Source organism: Hemiscyllium ocellatum, chromosome 34 (assembly GCF_020745735.1).
Source record: "Hemiscyllium ocellatum isolate sHemOce1 chromosome 34, sHemOce1.pat.X.cur, whole genome shotgun sequence".
Taxonomy (NCBI): Eukaryota; Metazoa; Chordata; class Chondrichthyes; order Orectolobiformes; family Hemiscylliidae; genus Hemiscyllium; species Hemiscyllium ocellatum.
The window spans coordinates 36,660,472-36,680,845 of record NC_083434.1 but is presented as its reverse complement, the minus strand read 5'-3'; the positions used below and the strand labels follow the sequence as shown (position 1 = coordinate 36,680,845).

At 39.1% G+C, this 20,374-nt stretch overlaps 1 protein-coding gene across 6 annotated transcripts in view; it reads right to left on the bottom strand.

Annotated features, from left to right (window-relative positions):
- Positions 1-20,374, bottom strand: part of nphp3 (nephronophthisis 3) — a 69,540-nt gene that overhangs the window by 16,016 nt on the left and 33,150 nt on the right. For all 6 annotated transcript variants that reach the window (XM_060849796.1, XM_060849794.1, XM_060849793.1 and 3 more), the window contains exons 16-21: positions 14,568-14,650; positions 9,721-9,859; positions 8,177-8,341; positions 6,844-6,944; positions 4,955-5,077; positions 191-380 (exon numbers count right to left, since the gene is read on the bottom strand). In XM_060849796.1, the coding sequence (XP_060705779.1) occupies positions 191-380; positions 4,955-5,077; positions 6,844-6,944; positions 8,177-8,341; positions 9,721-9,859; positions 14,568-14,650 (801 nt within the window). The remainder of the gene's footprint in view (positions 1-190; positions 381-4,954; positions 5,078-6,843; positions 6,945-8,176; positions 8,342-9,720; positions 9,860-14,567; positions 14,651-20,374) is intronic.

The following is a 20,374-nucleotide window of genomic DNA, read 5'->3' as shown; positions in this document are numbered from 1 at the left end:
ACAGAACACAGCTTCTCTACTGATGTTAATGTAGTTTGGACAGAGCTGATTAATAGTACTATTTGAAACAGTCAGTGACTTATTTTAAGATGTGAAAGCTGGGTAACTTAGGTCCACGTTAAATATAATATTCTGTTGCATTTTACTCGAGTTTTCTCTCCTATACCTTGACAGGACTTATTATAAGTACCTGACTCAGTAGGCCCAAGTCTTTCAAAAAGCGCCCTAACGTTTCATACAGATCTGCCAAACGTGTGATCATATCTTCGCCTTCACATTTTTTTTCATACTGCTTTAAAGACTCAAAATAAGCAGCAGCCATAGAAGTTTTATCCATTCCCACATATTGCCAGTACGAAAGCAGCTCCGCAAAATGGCCCCTGAAAGACAACATACAAATGGTTGAAAAGGTGCACAGAAGATCTGCACCAAGCTAATAGGAAAACATTTTTTGACAGAAGTACAGGAGAATAAACCTAGTTGGTGCAAATTTTTAGCATATAAGCAATTAACAATATGATTACATACTATTTCACAAGCATCTGAGAAATGTTTAAAATTACAATCAAGACAGTGTTGTCCACTACTTTAATCACCAATCAGACATGACAAAATTGCAAACTGCATTTCTAATTAGCAATTAAAAAGAATAATGTGCATAATTATTGGGCATGAATAAAATTTATATTCAGATGTCATATCTATGTGAATTTTAACTTGTTTGGGTAGTTTACGGTAATATGATAAACTGAAGAGTTAGTGGGTTTTGAGAAGATTTGTAGCGCAGGTTGAAGTTCCAGATGTAAGTTTACTCGCTGAGCTGGAAGGTTCATTTTCAGACGTTTCGTCACCATACTAAGTAACATCTTTAGTGAGCCTCCGGATGAAGGTGACGAAACATCTGAAATTGAACTTTCCAGCTCAGCGAGCAAATCTAAACTGAAGAGTGGCAGGGTGCTTTCTGATTGTTGCAAATGTTTTACTTCTTTACTTCCTAAAATGTGGTAGGTGGCTGTTAAGTATATGCACAAATGTTAAACAGATCTACCTATATTTCAAGTGGAAAAAAATCTTCTACTAAAGTCAGCACATGCAGCTAAAACAGTGTCACCAAGGCCACACTGTGGATATTTAACAATTTCTAATTGACAGCAGGGATATAGTGTCTGTCATAATTTATTCAATGCTGCTATTCCTTCTTTTCATTCTCTTGTTGACAATCCATTTAGTGCCTTAGTTTGATATTATATAAATGAACCAAGAATATTAAATCTGTGGTTTAGGTATTCACTGCAAGTGCATTTACAACTACACAGATAGACAGAATTAAATTTATTTTGCCTCTAGTCTTTGGAGACACATAACAAGAAAGCATTTCATGTCAAATAGAAACCATTACATTTTTCTTTCACAGCAACCTTTGTTGTAAGATAATTTACATAAATAAATAAGATGGAACTCTCATTTAGTCCTTCCACATTATGGAGCAAAATGCCAAACTAGAGAAATATGATGTTACTACAAAACAGCCTTCACAAATTTTCATCAGTAGTCAAATTAAAATTTCACTTTTCTAAAACTTGTAATCGATAAGTGATACTATTGAAGAGGATGTTTAATTACTTGTAATAATCACATGTCAAAATTCAATGCGTACAAACCCCAATTAATTACAAGATTAGGCAACATAGCAAGACTCCAGAAATAGGCTCTCAGCTTCCTGCTTTCAAAAGGTACTGAGGTGAAGTGGTGTCAAAATAATTACATTTGGTGTCTTTTCTAGTCTACTTCACTAAAGACTTTCAGTCTCAAGCTTCTTGAGATTAATCTCATAGCAAGTGTTTAATAGCATGATCTTTGTAGCCACAATCTTTTAAAACAATAACTGAACTTTCAGTGACCAACTGAAAGGACCATCAAATAAGGCTTCAAAAGTTACATCTTTTACTGTAATACAAACTGAAAACAACATTTGCAAAATACAATTTCAGTAGACAACGTATACTCTAAACTACAGAAAGAATCCCCTCCAATTAAAATTTAAAACACCAAACATTTATAATTATACTTTATTCAGTCTCTTAAATCCCTCCAATATCCTGGAACTAGCCCAAAGTGATTGGTAATTATCAGGAATTTAATTCCTTTCTTTTCCTTCCTCAGTCAGGTAACTCCTACTGCCTGAACTGACTTTCATGGAGAAGGATGATTTGATAACGTTCTCATCACATTTAATTCCTCGTGAACAAATTCCTACAGGCAACACTGCATGGAGACTTAAACCATAGAGACTTACTGTCTGTATCTCATCCAACTCTTGGATCCGAACAGACAAGCACTAAGATAAGAAAACATTTTGTAAGCCAATCTGCAATGGCTTCTTATGGACTCTTCCCCCTCTCAAAACTCATCTCCAAAGCAACATAGATCACATGGGCCTCGTATTCACAAATATTAATTAACTATTCTTTGAATTCCCACTTTCATTTGTTACCACAGAGCGGTGAACCCCTCTGTTCATTCAACCAAACACCCAGAAAAGTCCGCCTCGCAATCTGTTAAAATACAAGTGACAGAGAACTCCCAAATTCCACTATTTAAGGAAAGTAACATCAATTTATTTTTTAACTGTAAAAGTGAACATTAAATAACTATTCACAACTTTAAGCCCCCCTCTCTCTTAACTGCTTATCATCTGCCGCCAACTCTATAATAATATGCTATTCCTATAAAACACTTATCAAAATGACATCAACTTAATTTCAAAACCATACAGTCACTGCCGTCTTTGTGTCTTTCTTCTGGCTGAAGATCTTCCTGGGTTGTCGTATTTCCTTTTAATGCGAGTATGTTTCATATGAAAAGGTACCTTTGATAGAGACTGCTTCCTAATTTCTTGGAGAGCAAGATGTTAGCTCTCCATAAGTTTGCCTCAATGGCTGTTACTCTGATCAATTTTCAAAAGGTTCGCATTTTATACCATCCCCTCCCCCATATCGGATTATCTCATTGGTTTGATGTTGGCAAAACAATAAATTCAAACTCGACTGTTTTTTTTGTACCTGGAGCATAATTTAAACTGATTGGTTAAATTGGATTTGCTGTCAAAACAGCATTCAAATCACAGGTATCTATTTCACAGTCAAATGTTACAAATTTCCAATTACTGCCATCTAGTCATGTACACAGATGCTTGTAATCTCTCCAGTTCAGAACAGCATCATTCTCTCTTAAAGGAACAGTACACGCCTTCAACTTTATAACACATTCTACCTTGAAAATAAATGGACAGTTTAAAGTACAAGTGTTTACAAAATATGATACTCCCAACACTTTCCTGGGACTTTAGAGACCAACAGTCTATCCACATCGGCATAGATGCTTTATCATTGTTATTAGAGTTGAAGAACTTGCATCATCTTCTCAGTAAACACAACCTTCCCATCATTAATCTTCAACAGCTACAACCCACTCTGTCTCACTAACAACAAAATTTAGAGGTCACATGGTCACTTACTCCTCCATTTTTCCTAAATTGAAAAGACAGTCCCAAAATTCAAAAAATACCTCTTTATATTTGTTAAAGAGCCCAAAATGCTCTTTCCTTCAACAATACTTTCCTTAGTTTCACATTGAAGCAGTCCTCAGCACTGAATCCAAAGAAGAGCCTAACAGCTAATTTCTTTTTAATGCACTGATTGTGTGCCTCCATGTAATTTTACAATTCTATTATATAACTGCTCAAAAAGAAATCAAAATCTGTTTCGTCACAGAATCCTTACGGTGCAGGAGGCGGCCATTTGGCCCATCAAGCCTGCAACAGTTCTATCCATGCACTTTACCAATCCAACTAATCATCCAATGCTTTCTTAAACCTGCCTCCACCAGATTTCCAGCAGTGCATTCCAGGCCCTGACAAGTCACTGTGCGGCACGGTGGCACAGTGGTTAGCACTGCTGCCTCATAGCGCCAGGGACCTGGGTTCAATTCCCGCCTCAGGCGACTGACTGTGTGGAGTTTGCACATTCTCCCCGTGTCTGCGTGGGTTTCCTCCGGGTGCTCCGGTTTCCTCCCACAGTCCAAAGATGTGCGGATCAGGTGAATTGGCCATGCTAAATTGCCCGTAGTGTTAGGTAAGGGGTAAATGTAGGGGTATGGGTGGGTTGCGCTTCGGCATGGCCTCGGTGTGGACTTGTTGGGCCGAAGGGCCTGTTTCCACACTGTAAGTAATCTAATCTAAAACCTTTCTTCTCATGTCATCCTTACTTCATTTGCACAGATTCTGCACAATAACTTGGACACAAATCATTCTTTTCTATTTTTACTAACTACAGGAGTCAGTTCATTTATCTTGCTTCTCCATGAAGATTTCAAATGATTTATTCCCATTAAAAGAACTTTCTGCTGCGTTCTTGTGTTCATATCATACAAACAGTTGCTGATGTTACTTATTCAACAAAAATAAATGTCTAGAAAACAACAGTGCAACGTACGGAACAATACAGTTTAGATGAGTATCGTTGTTTTGTTGAACTCTTTAGCTAATAAATCCTGAATTAATAGGGCTACGTGCATATTAACTTTTATCAATGGCATGACATTTCATTTTAATCAAAGAAATAGGTTAACAAATCACACGATCACATAATTACATTTGTTGCGAAGTCTTCACAGTAGATTGTGAACCCAAGCAAATTATATTCCCCATTTCCACAGAGTCCAAACTATCAAGACTTGATGCAGCCACCCACAGAAGATGATGCAAATTCTTCAAGTCTAATAACAATGATAAAGCATCTGTGTTGATGTGGATAGACTGTTGGTCTCTAAAGTCCCAGGAAAGTGTTGGGAATATCATATTTTGTAAATACTTGTACTTAAGAGATTCCCCAAAATAAGGATCAAAGCTTTTTTTGAAAAGGGGGATAAATGACTGAGTGGTCCAGTTTCCTACCTCTTGTAAAGATTCTGAGAGACAAAAAGGTTCAACAGGCAATTGTGCAGTTTCTGTTTGTCTCCCAGTTGCTGGAAGAGCCAGGGAAGTTCATCAGCATCACGCCAGGTTACTCTGCCCTGACTGAAAAGCCACAGATTAGTTATGAATAATATGTGCCATACAGTCACAAAGAATAACATTTTATACACTGAAGTAAAACAGAAACTGCCAAATCAGTGATTTAACAATCCATTCAACAAACTTAAGACATAAAATAATGTTAATTATAATTCCAAGTATTATAAAGAAAGCAAAATAGCAATTTAGTGTAGAGAGGCTCATATCTGTGGTTCCATGTGGTGGGATTCCAATTTCATTGTATTATATCTGGCAGCATGTTACACACAGTATCCATCAGTGTTAGGACTGACCTGAAACATTAAGTCATGTTGTTTGTCAGGTTACAATTAATCCTATAGATGGATTGTTACCCTAAAACATTAACTCAGTTTGTCTTTTCATGTGTACTACAGAGAACTTCCAGAATTTTGTTTTTAAACCCAATAAGTGAATCATGTTCATTATCAATTTGAGTTCATCCAATGTCCTGCTACCTGTATCTTAACTCAGACCAAATTCTGAGCAATTGTGATCCTCACTGACCTACAATGGCTCCATGAATGACAACACCTCAATTTTAAAATTGGTAGAAAAAATGAGAAATGGCGAGATAAATATAATGGTACAAATTCACAAGGGGTGCGAGAACAGAAAGCCTTGACCACCCTTTACACATACACACACAAAATCAACGCAAGTGATAGGACATATTGGGAAGACTGTAACAAGGCATAACGGGTCCTTGGTTTTATGAATGGGTGAATACAGGACAGAATCAAAGAACGTAAGCTAAATCTTTATAAAATCTGGTATGGCCTCAGCTGGATAACTGTATCCAATTCAGGGCACAATTCTTTACAAAGAGATATCAAAGTTTTAATTACTAGAATGATACCAGGGATGAGACACTACAATTACAGGGAGACCTTGAGAAACTGAGAATCCTTCTCTTTACAGTGGTGAAGACTTAACATAGGTATTCAAAATTATGAAGTGATTTGACAGAGTAACAAAGGAGAAATCACTTTCAATTGCGGAACAGCCAGTATCCAGAGGGCACAAATCTAAGATAACTGGCAGACAAACTAAAGACAGAATAAGGAAACATTTCTTTTCACATGGATTATTGTGATCTGGAATATGCTGTTTGAATTGGTGGTGAAAACAGATTTAATAATAACTTTCAAAAAGGATTTGTGGATATATTTGGATGCAAGACCTTTCCAGGATATTATTGGTAAAAATTGAGGAAACGGGACTAATTGGAGAACTATTTTAAAGAGTTAGCACAGACACAATGGGCCAAGTACCCCCCTTATGTTCTGTAAGATGGTGTTTGATTTTATAGGAGTACCGAGTTATACCAAGCCAAGTGTTTCTTTATTAGAAAAGGGCAAGAACGCAAGAGTGAGTGCCTGCATATTATATTTTCTAGCAAAATCTTAAGCTGGTCTGGCTGCATCTGTGGAGAGAAAGCGGAGTTAACGTCGAGCCCAGAATGTTGACTCTGCTTTCTCCCTGCAGATGCTGCTAGACTTGCTGACTTTTTCATTTTGTTTCAGATCTTCAGCTTCCACAGTCCTTTGGATTGTTAGTTTGTTTTTTTTTACTTTTTAACTAGGGGCTAGAAAATATAACATTAGTTAAAGCATGGAATCAAGGTGCCTACAAATCCCCTCTGTTGGAAGGATGTAAAGAGAGAAGAAAAAGTGTTTTGTTTTAAATAGTAACTAAATTGTGATTGAGCTGTTATATACCCTTTGATTACTTGTAGGGCTAATAAATACCTCATTTGATGTGAAAAATATCGCACAAGTTTTTCTCTGTACACTGTAATAGTGTCGGACTCTTCTTTTTCCATATATTGCAATCTCACTGCTTCCCAAGCCTTCAAATAAATCATAAGATCATAAACATTAAACACAAAATGACATCCTGAACTTTACCCACAATGTAGACTGTTATAGTCACTAGAAACAGAATGCATATCTAACACTTTGATGGTGCTCAAATAACTGTGAATACATCAGGAAAGAAGTCAATGTGGTATCAGCATTGATGCTCATACCCAAGTCAAATCATGGGTTCAAACTCCACTCCAGAGCATTGAGCACATAACCTGGAATGACACTCCAGCCGAGTAAGGCGGGAGCACTATACTGCTCAAATGCAAGTTTTATCTTTACTTGCAGATCATGGAATTATAGAATTCCTACAGTGTGGAAACAGACCATTCAGCCCATTGAGTCCACATCAACCTCTGAAGACCATCCCACCCAGACCCAACCCCCTACCTTATCCCTGTAACCCAGCATTTACCCTGGCTAATCCACCGAGCCTGCACATCCCTTGCCACTATAGGCAATTTAGCATGGCCAATTCACCTAACTTGCACATCTTTTGGATTGTGGGAGGAAACCAGAGCACCCGGAGGAAAACCATGCAGATGCAGGGAGAATGTGCAAACTCCACGCAGGCAGTCACCAAAGGATGGAATCAAACCTCTGTCCCTGACACTGTGAGGCAGCAGTGCTAACAAGTGAGCCACCATGTAGCCCAATCGACATAAAACATCTTATACAGCTATTCAAAGAATAATGCGGACAGATCTCCCATTGCTGCAGCCATCCTTGCCCAATGGAAATATCACTAAACAAAAACAGTTTATTTGATCATTTATCTCACTGTCACTTGTGGAATCTTGATGCATACAAATTGATTGTCATGTTTTGTCCTGTAAATTCATTGGCTGTCATGTCTTCTTCCATAATTTCATTGGCTGCGTCACTGGAATAGTATAAGATTGACAACAGCACGACTTAAATTCAAATAATTTCTTGCCCAAAAAAAGGATGTTCCAAGTGCGGTTGACCTATTACATTTACTACTACTTATTTCCCAGTTAATCAGCTGTCAGCAAATTTGCTGTATGATAGTGGGAGTTACCAGAAACCCAGAAGCTAGTTTTGTGAGCTTGATGCTTTCCTAACTATGAAAATTCTATTCAGTCCTGTCACTGTTCTATACATCTGCAAAAATACAATAGCTTAAAGTGTTCGCATGCCTTCAGAATCTTGAAGAACAGGGAGGTGAATGCTATTTGCAAATAAGTAATCTTACCTGAAGATGCTGAAATTTCAGCAATCCACAGCTGTACGTTATCACATACGTGCCCTGCAAACTATGAAGAAGAGAGGCTAATATAGGCCAGGAAAGTTCTGGGTAAATCTCTAATAGTTCACCTTCGCTAACACCATTGTGACTCACATAGATTAGACAGAGAATCTGAAAAGGAAGTAAGAGATAAAGGTTAGAAATGACATAGACAAACTTATCGATAACACAAGAAGCATTTTAAAGAATCTGACTTAAAATCATCCTGTTGGCTGAAAATAACTTAAAAATTATTTTTAAAGAAAAATACATGAAAATATGTGCTTTAACCATTCAACGCTTACTTTTTACTCACACGACTTCCACACAATTACAAGCAATCATGCATATAACTTGCATTTTCTCAACAAATGTAACAATTTTAAATATTTTAAACATTTGAGTGGGTTTTACTTAGGTAATGGGAATATAAAATATCAGATAAACATTTATTTTCCTTTTCAAGACTTTTTCAAATTAGCAATATGCTTTCCTCTTCTTCAGAAACACTGAAATCAATTTCTAAATTTCAGAAAATTTGATAACCTTGAATTGAAACAGCAAACCTGCACAACTTTGATGTGGATAAGATTGAAAGCAAATTCAAATCCTTAAGCAGCGTTAAAATAAACAAGCCACGCTTGATATTACTATTAAGAAGGTTTGATTTACATTCCTTTATAAGTAAAATAATAACATTAAGACAGAAAAAATTCTAAAAATATGTGGTGGCAGCAAAAACTTGCATGTATGGTACTAAGTAAATATTAAAATTATAAATTTAGCCACCAGGCAAACGGATTCAGGTTAGAGCAACTCAAGGTGTGTCACAGCCAACTAATTATTGTTTATAACAAAAACAGGAAGTGCTGGAGAAACACAGCAGTCTGGCAGGACCTGTGAAGAGAGAAACAGAGTTCATATATCAAATCCAATATGACTCTTCTTCAGATCGGGATTTTTCCCCCAACTACTTTTTGTACCCTGCAATACTTCTGACCGTGGTGAAGAGTAAGGCTGTCAGGCACAAATCCGTTTTTTTTGGGAGCATTTATTTTCATTCCTTAGCAGTGATCCCCACAATATTTTTTTTCATGCTGGCTGACAAATTGTGATAGCGAACAATCAGCCTAATGCACCTTAAGAAACTATGTCAAAACACAATTGGACTGTTCCACTTTAATGAATTTCAGGCAAATCAATTATTACTTCTCACATGATGCAACCATTAAAATTCTTAAGTACTTGAAATCAAGATTTGATAGTTAAAATATACCAAACACTATTAATAACATATTATAAGGTCCACCACATCCAAGAAAAAAGATTCCTTCAGATAATCAATTCATTTCAGTTACTTATGGTTTATGTTTAGTTTAATTTAATTCCAGGAAACCTTCTCCGTTCTTTAGGTGATTTTTAAAAATGTTTGCAACAATCTAACTTTACACCTGTAAACTCCTCCAAATTGAAAGTAATTCGCTGACAATTGCCAAAAAAGATCTTCTCACCTCTCTCATCAGCTGCTTGGCCCTGTCAGTAAGCACAGATTGCTGTATAGATTGCAGCACAAGTCTGTATAAAGAAACTGTATCCTGGCACTGGAAACATTTCTGGAGAGTTTCATCTATATCTCCCAGACCTTTGATACTAAACAAACACAAATGCAGTTAACCTCAGTACCTGCAATTAAATAGGTTGAGCTTTTTCTGAAATTGAAGAAAATGCAGTACATTCCCTTTTATAAAAGCAACCACTTAAAGTTTATGCTACACGGCATATGATGGTATAATGTTTTGAAGCAAATGCATCATTAATTATTACTTAAATACTTCACACTAAATTCATTTCTGGGTCCAGTAGCAGCAGGAGCTGAGCAACATAAAAGTTGATGATTACAAAATGTAGAATTAATGCTTAAAAATAAAACACCGATCAGAAATAAAGCATACATTTCAAAATGTTATAGTTATGTCCTTTAGGGAAAGAAACTGTCACCCTTACATGGTCAGGCTTACATGTGACTCCAAACCCACAACAATGTGGTTGACTCAAAACTGTCCTCTGGACAATTAAGGATGGCCAATAAATGCTGGTCTAACCAGAGATGCTCTCATCCCGTGAATGAATAAAAAAGTTGCTAATTACATTGGTATTTATATCGGTGTTAAGAATAATGGTGATGATTCAGTACTTAACATTATCTGAAGTATATAGAATAGCAACCTCTAGAGTCAACACACACACACACACACACACACACACACACACACACACACAGTCAAATGCAACTATTTTTATTTTATTCCTTCACTGGATGTGGGCACTTTGACGAGATTAACAATCATTAATTGCCCACACCTAGCTGCCCTTGAGGAGATGACAGTAAGCCAACTGAGTACTGCACAGTTGCTTGTTGGCCCAATTCAGAGGGCAGCTACATGTGAAACATTGTTGTGTGACTGGAGTCAAATAAGGACCAGACTGAGTAAGGTTGGCAGATGTCTTTCTCAACAGGACATTAATGAACCATATTTCTTTTTACAATGACCCACAAGTGTCTTGGTCACTGTAACTGGCAGGAAAATTTCATTCCAGATTTTTAAATTCATCAAGTGGTGGGAGCTCATGCTTCTGAATCATTAGCCCAGGCCCATACCATAAACATTGTACTCTATATTGCTATCAAGAAGCCACTTTCCAAATTGTCATGTTCATCCATTAGCTTTGGGTGCAGCAGTACCTCATCCAAAGCATCAACATTAAAAGTTTGGATTTTCAATAATTATCCATTAAACATGCCAGAATGCTTAGAACTGAAGCATTCAGGGTTAAATAAATTTTTAACATTACAATTAATCTTGATTACTACTAAACAAACATTCCAATACTGAAAAGTAATAACCTTCACAGTTATGGAGTCTCATTCCCTCCTTATGCAATCATTGTTCTCACAACCAGCAGCCATTCTAAAGCAACTTACAGCCAAAGTTGTACTTTTGAAGTGCAATTAATGTAGTAGGAATAGCTTCTTTTTAACAAAAACTTCCTCTCATCATTCTTTCGTTTAGTGCTGCATTCAATACAATTGAACATCGGATTAAATATTCTGTTACACTTCCTGGCTTTGAATGCATGTCTGAGTGAGCAATCTTAAATCTGCTTTTGTGAGGAAATATGCTGTTGTTTGCTCTGCCCATACACATTACAGATTCCGTAGTGTGGGATTTAAGTACTTGAAATCAAGATTAGATAGTTAAAATATACCAAACACTATTAATAACATATTATAATGTCCATCACATCCAAGAAAAAAATTTCTTCGGATAATCAATTCATTTCAGTTACTTATGGTTTATGTTTAATTTAATTCCAGTGTGGGATTTGCTCTGAAAAGTATATCTAAATGATAACTTGCCACTCAAAAGTTCACAAAATTTCTGTAGGGACCTGTAAGCATGATAAATGAGAAACCAAAAAGTCTGAGCCATTGAGTATACAGTGTAATGTATGGAGCAAGCAAAGATGGATGACAAGCCAGGCATGACTAAAATAAACTAAGTATCAAGAAGTATTTAACTTCACAGAAACAGACTCCACGTGAACCTGAGAATATGTCTCAGGTATAAGCAGGCATGGAAAGAGTTAAGTTCTGAGTTTTGTGAAACAAGAGGTTCAGCTGAGCATGACTCAGATCAGGACGACAAGCCTACTTCCAAAATTCCTTTTGTCTAATCCTATCATCATATTCTACTTTCTTGTAATTATCTAGCTTTGCCCTGACTGCATCTCTATTATTCACCTCAATGCTCTCCATGGTAGAAAAATCCATTTAGAATATAGACAGTACCACACAGGAATGGGCCCTGCAACCCACTGTGATGCCATTTTAAACTAATCCCATTTGCCTGCATATGGCCCATATTCCTCCATTTCTTGCCTATTAATGCACCTATCTAAATGCCACTTAAACATTGCTATCCTAGCTGCTTCTATCACGTTCCCTGACAGCACACTCCAGGTACCTACCACCCTCTGTGTTAAAAAAAAGTGCCTCACACATCTCCTTTAAGCTTTCCCCCTCTCACCTTAAACCTATGCCCTTTAGTTATTGACATTTCCACCTAGAAAAATGACTCTGACTATCCACCCTATCCATGCCTCTCATACTTTTAAATACTTCTATTAGTTCATCCCTCAGCCTCTGACGCTCTAGTGAAAACTATCCAAGTTTGTTCAACCTCTTCTTTTAGCAAATACACTCCAATCCAAGCAACATCCTGTCAAACCGTGGGCTGCACGGTGGTACAGTGGTTAGCACTGCTGCCTCACAGCGCCAGGGACCTGGGTTCAATTCCCGCCTCAGGCGACTGACTGTGTAGAGTTTGCATGTTCTCTCCGTGTCTGCGTGGGTTTCCTCCGGGTGCTTCGGTTTCCTCCCACAGTCACAAAAATGTGCAGGTCAGGTGAATTCGCCATGCTAAATTGCCCGTAGTGTTAGGTAAGGGGTATATGTAGGGGTATGGGTGGGTTGCGCTTCGGCGGGTCGGTGTGGACTTGTTTGGCCGAAGGGCCTGTTTCCACACTAAGTAATCTAACCTAATCTAATCTTAAAAAAAACCTCTTTTGCATCCTCTCTAAAGCCTCCCCAAACTTTTAGTACTGTGGCAGCCAGAACTCCACACAATACTCCAAATGTGGCCTAACTCGAGGTTTTATACAACTGCAACATGACTTGCTAACTTTTATATTCAATGCCCCAACTAATGAAGGCAAGTATGCTTTACCACCATATCCACTCGTGTTGCCAATTCCAGGGAGCTATGGACTTCCACTTCAAGATTCTTCTGTATATCAATGCTCCAAATGATGCTGCCATTCACTCTATACTTTTTTTTGCATTTGACCTACCAAAATGTATCACACCACACTTGTCACGATTAAACTCCAGCTGCCATTTCTCCACCCAGCTTCCCAACTGATCTGTATTCTTTGACAACCTTCTTCACTATCCACAACTCCTCCAATTTTTGGGTTGTCTGCAAACTCATCAGACTGCATCTGCCATCCTTATCCGGTCTGGCCTACATTTAACTCCAGACTCTCAGAAATATGGGCTGACTCTCAACAATCCTTTGGGCACAATTGTAGTTATAGAGTCATAGAGATGTACAGCACAGAAGCAGATCCTTTGGTCCAACTTGTCCATGCTGACCAGATATCCTAAGGGATGGGCAATAAGTATCAGCCTGGTAAGCAATGTCTATGTCACATGAATGCAGAACAAACAACTACATTTTCATCCAAATCGTTGATATGTATTTCAACAGAGGACTCAACACTGATCCTTGTGGAATATGACTGGTCACAGAACTCCACAGAAAAAACAGCTTCCACAACTACCCTCTGCCTTCTATGACCAAGCCAAATTTGTATCCAATTTGCCAAATCACTGTGGATCCCATATGACTTAATCTTCTGGATAAGCCTGCATCAGGGACCTTGTCAAATGCTTTAATGGAGTCCATGTAGATAACGTCCACTGCCTACCCTCAATTATCTTTGTCAATTCCCCAAGAAACTCAATCGAATTTGGGAGACAAGACCTCCCCACACAAAGCCAGGCCGACTATCTGTAAAACAAAAATTATTTTTTTCCAAATACCAGTAAATCTATTCCTAAGAATCTTCTCCAGTTATTTCCATACCACTAATGTAAGGCTCACTGGCCTATTATTTCCTGGATTATCTCTGTTGGCCTTCTTAAACAAAGGATAACAACTGTCTCTTCTCCAGTCTTCTCGGATCTCACCTATGGTTAAAGTGGACACAAAGATCTCTATCAAAGACCCTGCAATCTCTCCCCTTGCCTCCCTCAGTATCCTGGCATAAATCCATCAGGCCCTGAGGACTTATCATCCTTAATTTTGTCTAAATACTTTTGGATGGAAAGGTTTCTCATGAATAATTTATTAATTATCATCTTACATTTGAGAGTTAGTTCTCATCTTGTGCTGAAGTAAAAGTTCCTCCCCAATAGTTTTGAAGAATTCTATCAGGTCACCCACCCAGCTAGTTCAATCTTGCCTATTACATATAATCTTTCAGCTCTGGTATTATTCTAGCATTTCCTTTTGGCAACTTCTTCTGTGCCCTTAGATCCTTTCCTTGGCACTTGGGACAGTATATCCACAGTATTGTAACCAAACTCTATGTTTAAAATAAGTTCACAGTTTAAAAGAAAATAGTTGCAGCAATATTTTCCACTTACGCAGGAATAAATAGAGACAGTTGAAAGCATTTTTACAGAATACAAAAAAAATATATAATTGTTAATTACACAAGTTTATATTCTCACCTTGTGATCATTTTGCCCAGTAGGGTAACATACAGTGCATTGCATGTAGTCGCAGATCTGCAATGTTTCTCTAACTTCTTCTCCTACAATCAAGGATGATACTCAAATAAGTAAACAATTCATTTCCTCACATCTCTAAAAACAGTATGGTTCCTCAGGGACCAGTTACATCAGTCAAGTACTACAATTCATGAGCAATCCTAGAAGTGTCTAGAACAGAGCAAGTGCCCTGTTGAGTTCAACCTGTCTTTAGTGTTCCCAGAAGCATAAACAGCAACACTGAGAAGTGCTCATAACACAGATTTGATTGAAAGCAGTTGAGGCTATGGTAATATCTTGAAAAATGTCCATGTTACAGAGGAGAAAGTGCTGGGTGTCTTGAAATGCATAAAGATGGATAAATCCCCAGGACCTGATCAGGTGTACCCTGAAACTCTGTGGGAAGCTAGGGAAGTGATTGCTGGGCCTCTTGCTGAGATATTTGTATCATCGATAGTCACAGGTGAGGTGCCAGAAGACTGGAGGTTAGCTAACTTGGTACCACTATTTAAGAACAAGCCATGTAAGGACAAGCCAGGGAACTATAGACTGGTGAGCTCGATGTCAGTGGTGGGCAAGTTGTTGGAGGGAATCCTGAGAGTCAAGATTTACACATATTTGGAAAGGCAAGGGCTGATTAGGGATAGCCAACATGGCTCTGTGCATGGGAAATCATGTCTCACAAACTGAAGAGTCATAGAGATGTACAGCACGAAAACAGACCCTTTGGTCCAACTCGTCAATGACAACCAGATATCCCAACCCAATCTAGTCCCACCTGCCAGCACCTGGCCCATACCCCTCCAAACCCTTCCTATTAATATACCTATTCAGATGCCTTTTAAATGTTACAATTGTACTGGCCTCCACCACTTCCTCTAGCAGCTCATTCCATACACGTACCACCCTCTCCTTGAAGTTGCCCCTTAGGTCTCTTATTGAGTTTTTTGAAATAACAAAAAGGATTGATGAAGGCAGAGTGGTGGATGTGATCTATATGGACTTCAGTAAGGCGTTTGACAAGGATAGAAAGGTTAGATCTCATGGAATACAGGGAAAACTAACCATTTGGATACAGAACTGGCTCGAAGGTAGAAGACAGAGGGTGATGGTGGAGGGTTGTTTTTCAGACTGGAGGTCTGTGACCAGAGAAGTGCCACAAGGATCGGTGATGGGTCCACTACTTTTCGCCATTTACATAAATGATTTGGATGTGAACATAGGAGGTATACTTAGTAAGTTTGCAGATGACACGAAAATTGGAGGTGTAATGGACAGCAAAGAAGGTTGCCTCACATTACAACAGAATCCTGATCAGATGGGCCAATGTGCTAAGGAATGGCAGATGGAGTTTAATTTAGGTAAATGTGAGGTACTGCATTTTGGGAAAGCAAATCTTAGCAGGGCTTAATGGTAAGGTCCTAGAGTGTGTTGCTGAACAAGGAGACCTTGGAGTGCAGGTTCATAGCTCCTTGAAAGTACAGTTGCAGGTCGATAGGATAGTGAAGAAGGCATTTGGTATGCTTTCCTTTATTGGTCAGAGGATTGAGTACAGGAGTTGGGAGGTCATGTTGTGGCTGTGGTTAGGCCACTTTTGGAACACTGCGTGCAATTCTGTTCTTCTTCCTATTGGAAGGATGTTGTGAAACTTGAAAGGGTTTAGAAAAGCTTTACAAGGATGTTGCCCGAATTGGAGGATTTGAGCTACAGGGAAAGGTTGAATAGGCTGGGCTGTTTTCCCCGAGGCTGAGCGGTGACCTTATGGAGGCTTATAAAATCATGAAAGGCAAGGATAGGGTAAATAGGCAAGCTCTTTTCTCTGGAGTGAGGAGTCGAGAACTAGAGAACAAAGGTTTAGTGTGAGAGGGGAAAGATATAAAAGAGACTTTAGCGGCAAATTTTTCATGCAAATGGTAGAGCGTGTATGGAATGAGCTGCCAGAGGAAGTAGTCACAACATTTAAAAGGCATCTGGAAGGGTATATGAATAGGAAGGGTTTGGAGGGATATCTGGTCAGCATGGATGAGTCGGACAGAAGGGTCTGTTTCCATGCTGTACATCTCTATGACTATCTGGCCTCAACCCGGGATCTTCCTGAAACTTATGACTCTCTCAATCTCCGAATATGTATCTGCTAATCCACTGGAGAATTCCAATATGAACATTAGTTTCAAGCTATTTTGATTTTAAAATTACCTATTTAATTAACTCGTCAGAGTTGGAATTCTGAACAGAAGTTTGAGAGTAATTGTAATTGTTCTTTGGTGTTTGGGTGTGCAGATAGGCAGAAATCTGGAGAGAGGAAGTTTTAAATTTTACATGAACTAGGATATTTAAAGGGCACTTGAAAAGTTATTTATCAATAGTATTAGATCAAAGCTATGTGGATGTCAAAGGTGAAAAGCTGTGAATTGTGCTACATGTTCCCAAGAATTAAACTGTGCAGATAGGTTACTATACTGAAAACTGCTAAAGAAAGACAGACCTGCACTTATATAGGTAAAAGCAATGACTACAGATGCTGGAAACCAGAGTCTAGATTAGAGTGGTGCTGGAAAAGCACAGCAGTTCAGGCAGCATCCGAGGAGCAGTAAAATCGACATTTCGGGCAAAAGTCCTTCATCAGGAATGGCTTTTGCCCGAAATGTCAATTTTACTGCTCCTCAGATGCTGCCTGAACTGCTGTGCTTTTCCAGCACCATTCTAATCTAGAGACTGCACTTATATAGCACCACTCGTAACCAATGGTCATCCCAAAACACTGCAGAGTAAACAGAGTCCTATCAGAATGCAGGATAAGCAGCAGTAATTTGTGTAGAAAACCTCCTATGAACAACAGTGCAATAATGACAAGATAATCTGCCTTTATGGTGTTGATTGAGTTCTGGGAACATACTTTAACAGACACTGGCAGCATGTATGACAGGATCTCGATATGCTTGATCTGTGTGGGTACACTGCTGACTGACATCCTTAGCACTGCTCCCCAGCACGCCCTTAACAGCCCATAAAAATTGAGGTAGATTGGACAGTTTCAGCAACTCATCTGTCCCATTGCCTGTAAGTCCTGTTTCCCTTTACTGCTCTCAAAAAGGGGTTACAGACTTCTCATATTCTACTGAACTGTCCAGCATTACTGCACTGCTAGCCTGATTCCAGACAGTACAATTCAGAAACAACTCAGTGACTCACAGAAGAGCTAAAGAAAAAATGATTCCTAAGTCGAAGACCCTTACAGGTTAATTCAAAGCAGTACGGACTTAGAGATGACCCGATTGATTTTCCAGGGAGGGATTAGACAGCCATGGCTGACAAAGGAAATCAGGAAATGTATTAACGAAAAGAGAGATGCTATAAAGTGGCCAAGAGCAGTGGGAAATCAGAAGATTGGGAAGGCTATAAAAAACAAACAGAGGATAACAAAGAGAGAAATAAGGAAGGAGAGGACCAAATATGAAGGTAGGCTAGCCATTAATATTAGAAATGATAGTAAAAGTTTCTTTCAATACATAAGAAACAAACGACAGGCAAAAGTAGACACTGGGCCACTTCAAACTGATGCTGGAAGCATAGTGATGGGAGATAAGGAAATAGCAGGAGAACTTAACAAGTACTTTGTGTCAGTCTTCACAGTGGAAGACATGAGTAATATCCCAACAATTAAAGGGAGTCCGGGGCTGAGTTGAGTATGGTTGCCATTACAAAAGAGAAAGTGCTCGAAAAGCTAAAAGGTCTTAAAATTGATAAATCTCCTGCCTCCGATGGGATACATCCTAGAATTCTGAGAGAGGTGGCTGAGGAAATAGCAGAGGCATTGGTTGAGATCTTTCAAAAGTCACTGGAGTCAGGGAAAGTCCCCGTTGATTGGAAGGTTGCTGTTGTAACCCCCTTGTTCAAGAAAGGATCAAGACAAAAGATGGAAAATTATAGGCCAATTAGTCTAACCTCGGTTGTTGGTAAAATTCTAGAATCCATCATTAAGGATGAGATTTCTAAATTTTTGGAAGAGCAGAGTCTGATTAGAACAAGTCAACATGGATTTAGTAAAGGGAGGTCGTGTCTGACAAACCTGTTGGAATTCTTTGAAGAGGTGACAAGTAGGTTAGACCAGGGAAACCCAGTGGATGTGGTCTATCTAGACTTCCAAAAGGCCTTTGATAAGGTGCCACACGGGAGGCTGCTGAGCAAGGTGAAGGCCCATGGTGTTCGAGGTGAGCTACTGGGATGGATTGAGGATTGGCTGTCTGACAGAAGGCAGAGAGTTGGAATAAAAGGTTCTTTTCCGGAATGGCAGCTGGTGACAAGCGGTGTCCCGCAGGGTTCAGTGTTGGGGCCACAGCTGTTCACATTATATATTAATGATCTGGATGAAGGGACTGGGGGCATTCTAGCGAAGTTTGCCCGATGATACGAAGTTAGGTGGACAGGCAGGTAGTACTGAGGAAGTGGGGAGGCTGCAGAAGGATCTAGATAGTTTGGGAGAGTGGTCCAGGAAATGGCTGATGGAATTCAATGTGAGCAAATGCGAGGTCTTGCACTTTGGAAAAAAGAATACAAGCATAAACTACTTTCTAAACGGTGAGAAAATTTGTAAAGCCAAAGTACAAAGGGATCTGGGAGTGCTAGTCGAGGATTCTCTAAAGGTAAACATGCAGTTTGAGTCCGTGATTAAGAAAGCGAATCCAATGTTGTCACTTATCTCAACAGGATTGGAATATAAAAGCACCGATGTGCTACTCAGACTTTATAAAGCTCTGGTTAGGCCCCACTTGGAGTACTGTGTCCAGTTTTGGTCCCCACACCTCAGGAGGGACATATTGGCACTGGAGCATGTCCAGCGTAGATTCACACGGATGATCCCTGGAATGGTTGGTCTAACATACGAGGTAACGGCTGAGGATCCTGGGATTGTATTCATTGGAGTTTAGAAGGTTAAGGGGAGACTTGATAGAAACTTACAAGATAATACATGGCTTGGAAAGGGTGGATGCTAGGAAATTGTTTCCGTTAGGAGGGGAGACTAGGACCCGTGGACACAGCCTTAGAATTAGAGGGGGTCAATTCAGAACAGAAATGCAGAGACATTTCTTCAGCCAGAGAGTGGTGGGCCTGTGGAATTCATTGCCACAGAGTGCAGTGGAGGCCGGGACACTAAATGTCTTCAAGACAGAGATTGATAGATTCTTGATGTCATAAGGAATTAGGGGCTACGGGGAGAATGCGGGTAAGTGGAGTTGAAATGCCCATCAGCCATGATTGAATGGCGGAGTGGACTCGATGGGCCGATTGGCCTTACTTCCACTCCTATGTCTTATGGTCTTATTTTCCCTTTTTCACTTTGTTCATGAGATGTGGACATTTCTGGACAGGGCAACGTTTATTATCCATCCACAACTGCCTTTGAGAAGATGATGGTGAGCTGACAGAGTGCTGTTAAAGAGGGAGCTCCAGGATTTCGACTCAAAGACAGCAAATATGTGGTGATGTCGTTCCAAGTCAGGATGATATATGCAAAGATCAGGCTTGGAGGGGACTCTGTAAGTGATGGCATTGCCATGCACCTGTTGCCCTCGTCCTTGTTATGGGAGAGATCATGTTTTTGGAAGGTGCTGTCAAAGAAGCCTTGAGTTACTGCAGTGTATCTTGTAGATGTACAAACTTGTTGGAGAGCTAACAGAGAGAGTAGTCAAAGATAATGCAGGTGTCAATGTACCTAGCTTTCCAAAAGATCTTTTGTAAGGTGCCATATAATAGACTAGTTCATAAGG